Source organism: Oncorhynchus gorbuscha, linkage group LG03, assembly GCF_021184085.1.
Source record: "Oncorhynchus gorbuscha isolate QuinsamMale2020 ecotype Even-year linkage group LG03, OgorEven_v1.0, whole genome shotgun sequence".
NCBI lineage: Eukaryota > Metazoa > Chordata > Actinopteri > Salmoniformes > Salmonidae > Oncorhynchus > Oncorhynchus gorbuscha.
Genome location: NC_060175.1, coordinates 52,398,753 through 52,410,331, shown reverse-complemented (window position 1 = coordinate 52,410,331; position 11,579 = coordinate 52,398,753). Strand labels below are relative to the sequence as shown.

The 11,579-nt window shown below is 42.0% G+C and overlaps 1 protein-coding gene across 2 annotated transcripts; it reads left to right on the top strand.

The window, feature by feature from the left end:
* The first annotated feature begins 960 nt into the window (after positions 1–960).
* Positions 961–8,043, top strand: LOC124031532. Of its 2 annotated transcripts, none has more exons than XM_046342889.1 (3): positions 961–1,486; positions 5,262–5,411; positions 6,704–8,043. In XM_046342889.1, the coding sequence occupies exons 2-3, from the start codon at positions 5,264–5,266 to the stop codon at positions 7,834–7,836; spliced, it is 1,281 nt and encodes a 426-aa protein (XP_046198845.1). In that variant the 5' UTR covers positions 961–1,486; positions 5,262–5,263; the 3' UTR covers positions 7,837–8,043. The 2 variants fall into 2 exon arrangements, with proteins under 2 accessions (XP_046198845.1, XP_046198843.1); XM_046342887.1 differs by having other exon boundaries at positions 967–1,486; positions 6,677–8,043.
* Positions 8,044–11,579: the final 3,536 nt, after the last annotated feature.

The following is an 11,579-nucleotide window of genomic DNA, read 5'->3' as shown; positions in this document are numbered from 1 at the left end:
CTAACTCATAAAACCACATTTTCAAACTAACAGTGGGGGCTTCAGGGCAGGGGTCCATTCGAATTGAAGGCTGTCAATTCAGGAAGTGATTTTAATTTCAAATCCAAAATTTGAAAAACTTTTAAAATAAATAGCTCAGTTGATCGAGAAGTCATTGTAAATAGATTGTTTAAAAAATGGTTTTATTGTTATTTAAGTTAACTTCCTGAAGTGATGACCTTAAATTAGAATTGACCTGCAGCACTGCTATCAGAGATGTGTTTTTGCAACCTGAACGCTATGTGCACGTTTCAGCATGAGATGGCAGTACCGAATTATTAGATAAGAATATCTGAGTGATCACATTATAAACATGTAAAACAGTAGTCTACTATCAATGGCAATGTTGCCCAACAACAAGCTTTCATTTCTCAACAGAACACATCAATATACAAAGGACACCACAGAGGTGCCAGTTTCACTAGACAGACAGACGGAGAGACAGGTGGAGACAGACAGACAGATACGAACACAACAAATCAAATTGTATTGGTCTAGTACCCATATTTTGTAGATGTTATCACAGGTGCAGCGAAATGCTTGTTTCTAGCTCCAACAATGCAGTAATACCTAACAATACAAAAAAATACACAAATCCTAAAAATTAAAACAAAGGAATTAGGAGATATCAAAACCAGCAATGGCATAGTCCGGAATATAAATACATATGTATATAATGGTGTGTATAGGCAGTATATGAATAGAACAGTTGTGTACAGCAGTAGTTTTACAAGATTAACCTTGAATAGAATATTGTATTTACATATGAAGTGGGTAAAAGAGTATGCACACATTATTCAAGTAACCAGTGTTCAATGATTATGTACATAGAGACTGCTGCTCTAACAGTACTGGGCAAAGGCCGATTAGTGGTTAGTGGTGACTATTTAAAAGTCTGATGGCCTGTATATAGAAGCTGTTTATCAGTTTCTCAGTCCCACCAGCTGCACTGTCTCTGCCTTCTAGATTCTAGATGGTAGCGGGGTGAACAGGCCGTGGCTCAGGTGGCTGATATCCTGGATGATCTTCTGTAACATCTGGCGACCTAGACGTCCTGGAGGGCACGTCTACATCCAAAAGGATGGCAGACATTGGGTGGATATTAAATGTTAATATCTTCGGCCGTGAGTGATGGAGAAAAAAATCGGCCACAATGAAAATAACTGGGAAAATTCAATGGATATTTTTGGTACAAAGGCGATAATGAAAGTGTCTTTTTAGGAATTTTAAAATTGGACTTCTCTATGGGGCAGTCTATGGGAATTGTCCTTTTGGGCTTGGCTTCAGCTAAAATGCAGTACCGAAAGTGCCCTCTGAGCACAGACCGGAACCCTGCCCCCCTGGACTGAACATGTCCCACAGGGGGAGGGGCGTGGGGAGGTGGATAGAAAGGAAGAGAGCTGTTTGGCTCACACTGACGTGCTGCTGGAGGCGCCTGTGTGTACAGGTAAGGTACTAATTCAAACTTCACAACGATTTTCATGCAAACTCACTCCTTGACTGAATTGGGATCATTGACCGACCACCACTATGCATTGCCGTGGGCTGTAGTTTAGACTCATCTGTTCGATTGTTGCTAGGATTTAAGATGGTGGAGATGGGCTTGAGAGTGTTAGTTTGCTTAAAGACAGAAACTGGCAGTGAGGCATAACTCAAAACAAATCAGACATGGGGGAGGAGTGTCTGTTCGTGTGCTAGAGTTCTCATGACATTTGCGTCATTTCAGCTAAACCTACAGTATGGGACATTTACAACCACCCCCTCCCCAATGATTACAAATAAATAAAGTTAAAGTTGATTTACTGCATTTCTAAACATTTAAAACTCAAATGATATTCGGAGAACAGCAAACACAATAAACATTTACTCTAGCGATTATCAATTTGGTTGCAGTAGGGACATGCATAACATTCTACAACAACATGTTATACATTAATTAGCTGCTACGCACTACCTCGGCACCGGGATTAAACACTAGTTTCGTTTCATGTCAAGTCAAACTGAAGTTACCAAGCCATCTACAGACGTCTTCCACCTCTGCACTGTTTAGAGTGGAAAGTCGTGCTGTTCACTGCAGCCAGAGTTGCTGGATATAATGACGAGATGCTTGTGTCTCGGCCCTAAGAATGGAATGTAAAGTTTCAGCCAATTCCTCTCTTTAGATTGGTGGATACATCTCATAATTTGAAAACATTTTAGAATATTTGATGAGGGGTGTTGGCGTCAACTGCCTGTATTCAATGGAGCGTGAGATCCCAGCTAACAACAAACGTTCTCACAACGTTAGAGAACGTTCCCTTACAGTCTCAGGTAATTACCTAGCGTTTTCATAGGAATCTTCCCATGACATGTCAAAATTACCATTCCCCCTAATGTCAAACATAATTGACCCAGAACGTGATTACTATGTTCTCAGGATATTCAATAATAATGTTTAAGACCTGTTTTACGGGAACGCTGCAAGCTCATTCCTGTGGTAAGTTTTCTAAGGGCTAGGAGAAAATTACATCAAGATCCCACCAAACATAGATAGAACATGGTTACCATTTTCTCAGAATATAAGAATATAAGATATCATCTGCGATGGCTGAAAGTCGTACACTATTGTGGTTTTCCAACAGCAAGGCTCAGATCAACATGGCAGTGTTGCCATTGTTTTATAAAATGGTCATTGAAATTAACGTGTTTCCCCTGTGCACCCCCTGCCGAACAACTGCACCCCTCAGTTTGTGAACCACAGTGTTGTTGTACCTTCAACCGTCAACAACAGTGAGATTGATAGAACCATCTCAGAAGAGTACGAAGTCATTATAGCTGTCCAGTGATGATGTGATACTGACAACACACACACACGTCTCAGAAGGGTAAAAAGTCATTACATCGCTCCAGTGATGTTGTCACTTGTGTGATGACAGTTGAATCCCTTCAGGATTCCAGAGGGGATAGAACATAGAGTTATATAATCCAGTGTTCTAATCACTGCTTTTCCGCAGTTATGTTAACATTACGGCGAGGGAAGTAGCTAGATAGAATGCTGTGCACCAAGATGTTGCGTGTTCAAATCCCAGGTGGGGACATGTAAATAATCATTACTGTATGAATAAATGTAATTATGTATGTCAAATATGTCGGTTGAAAAGACTGACAACAGACTAAGAGCTGTGAAGAGCCTTTGAACCTTTTTAGTTATAGGTACATAGTTGTACAATTGCAGTTCGTACCTTTAAAAGAGCCAATAGTGTACCTTAGCGACAAGATGGTACAGGTACAAGAACGTACCTTAGGAAAAGTTACAAATGTGCCTTTTTAGGTTACCACCACAGTGACAAAGTTCCTTTTTAAGTGGCAAAAATGTTCATCTAAAAGGGTTTTGGGGTGTTGTTTTAACACTATAGGGTATAAAACCTTATTTGCATATATCCCAGTGTGCCTTTTAAGTTAATTTTATAGTTACCAGTACCACCCATGACTGTGTTTGCAAGTGACAAAGACATGGTTGTTGCAATGGCTTCAATGGCTTTCAGTCCTGTAGCCTTCATCAAGTGAGTGCCTATGTGAATGTTTTATCATTGAAGTTAAACTCATGAGTCACAATACATAACATACCGTATATCATACTTCGACAGTTTTACCCCAACACAGTGGTCTGAAACTCCTGGTTTGCTGGCGACATAGTCATATTATGTTGGCTCACCCGCAACCTGCAGTTAGAATGATTGCCAAGTTGGGGAAAATGTCTAAATTGGACTACCTAAACAGGAACAACCATCTCAGTAAATGCATATTATTGATCTTCTGCTAGACAAAATGAAATCAATCAATGTGCATGCATATATTTGTACAAATCTATCTGCAAAAGAGCATGCTGGGAAATATGATAATGATGGGCATGTTTTTGAGTGTGTGATGATTGTACCTTTTATTTATATTCAGAATATTGGGTACACAAATTTACCATCATACAAAATGATCCGCACATGTACCCTAAAAGGTACCGAAAAATACCATGTGAGATTTGTGTGTACCTCTGAAGGTACATTTAAGTGTATTTGTATATTTTTGTACTCCCGATAATACTGTACCCTTACCGTACCCTTATTACAGATGATCGAAATAAAAAGATAATACATATGATAATAAGTTTGTTATGGATCTCAAAAGTTGAAAGGCCAAAGAACGACCTAAAAAAAATATCATACACTGATTTCATTGCTGTCTATTGACATTTCAGTGACCAAAAACATTCATGGGTTGCTGAGAAGGCCATGGATTAATGCTAATTTATACAAAGAGATATTGATCTGTTGCAGCAGATCGACATCATTTGGATGACAACAGCATAAAATTATTTTTAAAAGTATTGCTTGCATATATTTGCTACAGTATTTCACATGATGGGTCTTGAGTTAAACGCCCACTGCAATCAAAATATTTTTGTCCTATTATTTGTATCATATTGTACAACAGCTGATAAAACAAAGGGCTCTATTCAATCCGTATCGCAGAAATACAGCTTTAAAGCGTGATTGAAATTACAAGGCAATGTTCCCACCTTAGCAGAGATTGCATTCATGTCTGTAAATGCTGCAGATGACGGCCCAATAGCGCGCTAGACATTTTAAAGGTAATTTCCTATCTGTAACACTTCAGCAATACAGATTGAATAGAGCCCTAACACTGTAAAAGTGAACATTTGATCAGTGTTATTTCCTGAAAGTTGCTGGTTGAAAATACATTCTAATCAGCACGTTGTGCAGCTGTGGAGTTTTGGCTTGCCCAGATGTCACCAGGTGGTATACGTTTTAGTTCCAAACCTCTCTGCACTTAGACACGCCAAGCAAAATTCTTGTTTGAGAAAAAGCTATTTCTGTATTATCTGCTACAATTTTAATGGAAAACTATTATAATAACGTACTAAATTGTTATCCATAAAATATATGATATTGAGATAAAAATGGCTGCATTGGGCCTTTAAGTCATTCTAGGGGTCTAATGCATTGAGTTTAGATGCTATGTTTTGTACGTACAGTAAGCTGTCTCAAACAGTGAATATGGCCCTTGACTCCCAGGGTGCCTAACAAAAGAGTTAACACCCAGGTCCTATATAGTGAAAAGACCTGGGTGGTGATCAGTGTATGTGCCAACTGGAGTAAAAAAGAATCCTGTGATAATCCAACAATGGTTTATAATATATACCTCGTCTGTTTTTTGTTTTGTTTTAGCCATGGATGGTGTGTTGGAGGGAGCGGCTGTGGTGTGTGTGTGTAAACTGGCCTGCAGTCTTCTCTTCCTGCCCGTGGTCACTGCTTCTCTCAGTGCAGTCAGCTTCTGCTGCAACTGCCTGCTGCTCTTCACAGACCTCGTAGTCACAAGTACGTGTCCACCTCTAACCCCATCTCTGCTGTGTACAGCTCCAACCACCTGTTTTTCCTTGTAATAAGAAAACGGAAAGGGGAGCAGTTGCTAAAGTCCATGAATAGAGTACATTTTGCGCACCTCTTGAATTTTAAAAGCCTGGTATACAATCCATCAAATTCTTCTCATGAATAAAGACCAAAAATCTGCATTTGGAAATGTCCTTCGTCGTGTTTCCCCAACTTCTAGGAAGATTTTAAACCACTTCAGCCTACTATTTCTCCACCTTTTCACCATCATTGTTAAGCCCTAGTCATGTTCTTGCTTTGACACTCACTTCTGACTATTATTATTTATTTCATGTGATGAGTGAGTCATTTACTGTCTGTCCCTCATTTTAAGGTCAACCCTGAACTCTCGTTTTAATATGGTGAAAATATTCCTTTTAAAAAAAATGTTAAAAGAAACATTGAACATCTAATAGTCAGGCTAGAAATGTTTTAACAGCTTACATTGTTTTGTGAAGCATTCAATAGCTCTCCCTGTTGCACACGACAAGCTTCCATTCCCCCAGTCAAGGGGATTTATGGCTGATTTTTAAGATGAAGTCGTCAACCCTGCTACCGTTACTTTAATGCACTTTAATGGCACTTGCTATAGTCATTTTTTTATTTTAACTATTTGAGAAGGGGAAAACAATGCTTTAAAAAAAATGAAATTGAAAATGTGTTACAATTAGGTGAAATTAACACAACCCAAAATGTACTCTATTCGTGGAATGACCCCAATTTGGTTTATTACAAGTTCCAACAGGGCACAGAAGCACCTTGTAAACCCAGCACAGAAGAGAACACGCCCCTGGAGACAGCCTGTCAAAACAAAAGGCAGTGACTTTGTCAGCTCCTATAGAATCATACAGTGTTCACAGGATGTCAGCGATCACAGTACAACAGTGAATAATCAGTGTGTCCTTGGTCATCCAGTCTGGCCTCAACCGCTATCAACAGATGTGAGAATAAGCCATATGATTCAGTGTCAAGTCTAGTGACCGTCAATCTGCACCTTCAGTGTCGTAAACACTGGAAACAATGTGTATTACAGAAAGGCAAAATGTATCAATGTGCTAAACATTGTGTTAATCACTGAATTTGACCTTTAGTGATCTTACACTTTAAATGGGAGTTCTTTATACTCCTATGGCCTACTTCAGTGTCTTAATCCTCATGCTTCTAGTCCCATCCTCCACATTTCTCTATTTGATTGATTGGTCTTTGTCCCTCAGCTATCCTGGTTGTCCTCTGGTTTGCAGACCCCTGGCTACCTCAGTTTTCCACGTCCTCTGATGTCATTGCCCTGCGCTTCCTGCTCTTCCTCAGCCACACCTACTGGGCGGTGCTGCTGATGACCACTCCTCTTGTTGCCGTGGAGACTGCCATGAAGTTGCAGTGGCCCCAGGTCCATGGTGGCAGAGGTAGAGCAGTGGACGGGGACACAGGCGGACGTAGTAAAACTCCGGGCTCTAAAGCTCCTGCACATCACCATGGGGTGACAGTGGAGGTAGAGGACGGGCAGAGCAGGGACACAGACAGCCAGAGAGGAGGGAGAGAGGACCAGGAAAAGTGCCTGCCCCACATCATTTACTTCCTCTGCTGTCTGCTGGTGTGGGTTCTCTGTGGTGTCTGTGGGGGTCAGAGCTGGAGACTTTGGGTGAAGGTCTGCATGGAGAGAACCAGCTCTCTCACTATGTGCCTTCCCAGCCTCCCCAACAATGTCCTGTCTGCTCTGGGTGAGCCCTGCTGGGCCCTGGCCACCGTGATCTTGGCCCTCCTGCTGGTGCTGACGGTGGGCTGGGGCCTGCTCAGACGACACCTGGCCTACACAGAGACGGACACGCACTCAAAGACACACAAGGGGGAACATGGCACTGACATTGAACTGCCCGCACAAACATTCGCTGCACCATGCATGGCTGTAAACCCTGCCACGTCAGCGGTGCCAGACACACAGTCTGTTGACCCAGAGACAACACGGTCCAGATGCTCCCTTCACAGCCCATGTTCCGGGAACAACATACAGCTATCACTGGCTCACCATGGATACTCTGTCCTCTTATCGTTGGAGTGTTTGTCAGCAGAGATACTAGAGGAACACAGAGCGACAAAAGGACTAGGAGACATGCCTCTCAGCACTACCGTGGAGGAACACACAGGCTCTACCTACAGGAGCCAGTGTGGGATGGGGCAGTGGGGCTTTCCCTGCCTGGGGGTAAACGTAATGACAGGGTTTGTGTGTCTGCTCATTGTCTGTGTGTTACCTCTAAATCTCAGCGTGAACATCCTACTGATCAGGCACATAGAGACAATGCTGGAGTGGAGTTTGAAGCTCTTATTGTTTGTACCCAAAGAAGCCACAGACAACACAGGGCTCTCCCAGTCAAAGTAACACAGGCATAAAGTCAGTGTACTGGACAATAAACCCGGATGGGGGTAGTGTTAGATATTAAAGTGTGGCTTGGGAATGGGATTGTGTTGAGAGGGACTTATTAGGTATTGTCCGGGGGGTAGGATCAGATAAATATTACATGTAATGTAGACAGCTGGTCTACTGTCAATGATAAAAAGTAAACAATTCCCTCTGACTGTGACTGTCTATTCATGCGTGCCGAGTGATCTCTGGAAGCTGCAGAGGAGTGCTGAAAAAGTCAGGTTGAGGCTTGCTTTCCAGATCTATAAACATGCAACCCAATAATTAGTTTGCTGAAACAGTAGATGGGGGGGGGGGGGGGGGGGGTTTAGTTATCTGAAATGTGATTTTAGATTAGTTTGATGGGAGATTTTTTTTTAAATAATTTTAATTGGACCTTTATTTTACTAGGCAAGTCAGTTAAGAACAAATTCTTATTTTCAATGACTGCCTAGGAACAGTGGGTTAACTGCCTGTTCAGGGGCAGAACGACCTTGTCAGCTCGAGGATTCGAACTTGCAACCTTCCGGTTACTAGTCCAACGCTCTAACCACTAGGCTACCCTGCCGCCCCAGATGATCTGACTTCACCTTACCTCAGCAAAAGGCAAGTGATTATAATGCATGCTTAACAAGAAGTGGCTCTAAACACTACTCCCATTGGGCTATAGCTAGGCATGAAACGACCTCAAAGCTTTCTATTCACACAGGGGTTTTCTGAGTCGAGGAATAAGATTCTGCTTGATCACAGGCGCAGCAGGGGGCTGAATAACATTGAGAAATTCAAGCTATTAACACACACAAACACAAACAGCCGTGTTCATACAGGTACCACGTTGCAGACACATGCTGCATACCTCCTAACATCAGGTTCAGAGGAAATGCTGATATTACCCAGGCCAACACCAGAGGGCAGCCTGTAGCCAGCAACAACCCCAGGTAGCTCACAACAGAGACCTCTGAAGCTCCCAGGCTAGAATGTCTATTACATACAGTACATTGAAACAAGAGATGGAGAGGGGATTTCTCTAAACAAAGGAGTAACATTTAGGTTGTGCTGCCCTTGAGAGAGCCAGAGGGCAAACACTGAGTCAACAGCAGGTAGGGCTAGTTAGCTACATATTTCTGGCTGCCAAAGTGTTCAGACCTGTACAGACAGATACACAGCAAAATAGTGATTCAACCCGGAGACCAGAACAGATCAAAATGAGGCTGAGCTCATTCTCTAAAGTCTCTGACACTGGATATAGATTGAAATATATATATTATTAAAGGTGTAGTTGCAGCCAAATTTATTGGCACCTTTGCACTTTTCATAAATAATTCCCTATTTCTTCTAAAAGAAGTTAAATATTTTTTTAAAGGCGTTATTTGATTTTCAACATTGCAGAACTTAAGTTAACAATTTTAATAAATTGATAAATTAAATAAAAATGGCATTGACAAAATGAATAGCACCCCAGAGCTAGTACTTGGTTGCATAACCTTTGGCCATGATAGCTGCCACAAATACTTATTGTAGTCATTGTTGGACATGATCTGACTTGAACTGTTTTAAATGCATAATCCACTTAGTAGTAGTAATACCTTGTTATTGGTTAGCATGTTGGAGCTGGATACTGTTATTACAGTGGCAAAGGGAAGTACAGAAAGTCTATGTTCAGATATGTTAATAATATTTCTAAGGAAGTAGGTCGAGCCACAGTCGAGTCTCAGCTCCTGGTAAGGTCAGGCTAGTTTCTGTGGAACCAGGACAGTGAGAGATGTAGAGTTCAACATCGAGGTGAGCACAACAGGTGAAGAGAGAAGAAACCTCTAGGAGGGGGGCTAGAGGGGCCCATCCTAACAATAGTCCAACAGTCGTCTTATCTCACCTCCCTGCCCAGGAAAATTCTGGACTCTGAGGACGAACATCAAGAGGAGGAACAGACTCAGTTCTTGCCCAGCGACAGAGACTGATTGTTTATACTAGACATACTTTTGGTCACGTTGTGTATGTGGACACCTGCTCGTTGAACATCTCATTCCAAAATCATGGGCATTAAAATGGAGTTGGCCATCTAGAATGTTATTGTATGTAGCGTTAAGATTTCCCTACACTGGAACTAAGGGGCCTAGCCCGAACCATGAAAAACATCCCCAGACCATTATTCCTCCTCCCAACAAACTTTACAGTTGGCACTATGCATTCGGGCAGGTTCTTTTTATTTTTATTAAAATGTTTTTATTTAACTAGGCATGTCCGTTAAGAACAATTTCTTATTTACAATGACAGCCTACCACGGCCAAACCCGGACAATGCTGGGCCAAATGTGCTCCGCCCTATGGGTAGCGTTTTCCTGGCAGCCGCCAAACCCATATTCATCCGTCCGAATGCCAGATGGTGGAGCGTGATTCATCACTCCAGAGCCTTTGGTGCGCGACTGGATTTGTACCAGAACTTAGAACCTAACACCACCAATGAGCTTGCTGCACCTTTTTACTGGCAATATGGCCCACTCTTCAGCACCAAACTGATCTAATTCTGCTGTTTTCAGTTCTCACCATAGGTTTTGGAAGAGATTCAGATCTGGACTCACCACTGGCTACTCCAGAACAGTCCAGTGTTTCTTCTTGAACCATTCCAGGGTGCTTTTTACACCGTTTTTAGACACTGGGTTGAACATTGCACTCAAACACCTTGATAATCTGCTGATTTCATGATGTCTTGCACACATTCAAAGCAGCAAAGCAACCCCACAGGTTGCTCTTTTCTTTGAACGGTTCATTTGGTCGTTGGTGAACATAAGACCTCACTGCTGAAGGAGTCAAAATAAACTCACAGGGCACAGACGTCTGTTCAATGTCTAGTTTTGATTGACATTTGGTTGTCAACCAATGTGAATTCAAAGTGATATTAGCCAAAAATGTCACCATTTCATTGGATTTAGGTTAAAAGTTGGGTGAAAAAAAAAAGACAAAAACGCCCTTATGTTGATGACTTTTTGCAAATCCAGTCAGTTTTCCACGTTGATTCATAATCATCACGTCTATTTTGGGGGGGGGGGGGGGGAGTTGAAATGACGTGGAAACAAAGTTGATTCAACCAGTTTTTGCCCAGTGGGAAGTCTGATTAGAACTTTTCAAAAACTCACCTAAAGAAGCCTACATCCTGGAGAAAATTTTCTGTGGACCAATGAAACTAAATCAGAGCTCTTTTGCAATTCAGATCAGCGTTGTGTTTACTGATGATCAAATGAAGCATACAATGAAAACCCTCCCTACAAATCAAAGATGGGGGGAGGTTTGATAATGCTGTGGGGTTGCTTTGCTGCCTCTGGGACTGGGGGCCTTGAATGTGTGCAAGGCATCATGAAATCAGCAGATTATCAGGTGTTTTGTTCAACACAGTGTCCAAAAACTGGGTCTCCATTGAAGTTTGTGGGTCTTATGGCAGGACAACGGCCTCAAATACACATCAAAAAGCACTCAAGAGGGGTAAAAAAAGAGATGCCGGACTGTTCTGGAGTGGCCTGCGAAAAGACCACACCTGAACCACATCCAAAATCTATGGTGAGCTCTGAAAACAGCAGTTGGTGGAGGGAATATTGAAGAACTACAGCATTTTGCTGCTGGGAAATGGTGTTAATTGTTAGTACAAAGTTGTCGCAAGCTCATTGATGACAAGAAGTATTTGTTATTTTGGCCAAAGGCTGTGCAACCAAGTACTAGCTCCGGGGTGCC

Coding starts and splice junctions, on each gene's coding strand:
- LOC124031532 (XM_046342887.1), top strand. CDS start 5,264: ATGGATGGTGTGTTGGAGGGAGCGGCTGTGGTGTGTGTGTGTAAACTG. Junction 5,412..6,676: donor CACAGACCTCGTAGTCACAA/GTACGTGTCCAC, acceptor TTTGTCCCTCAG/CTATCCTGGTTGTCCTCTGG.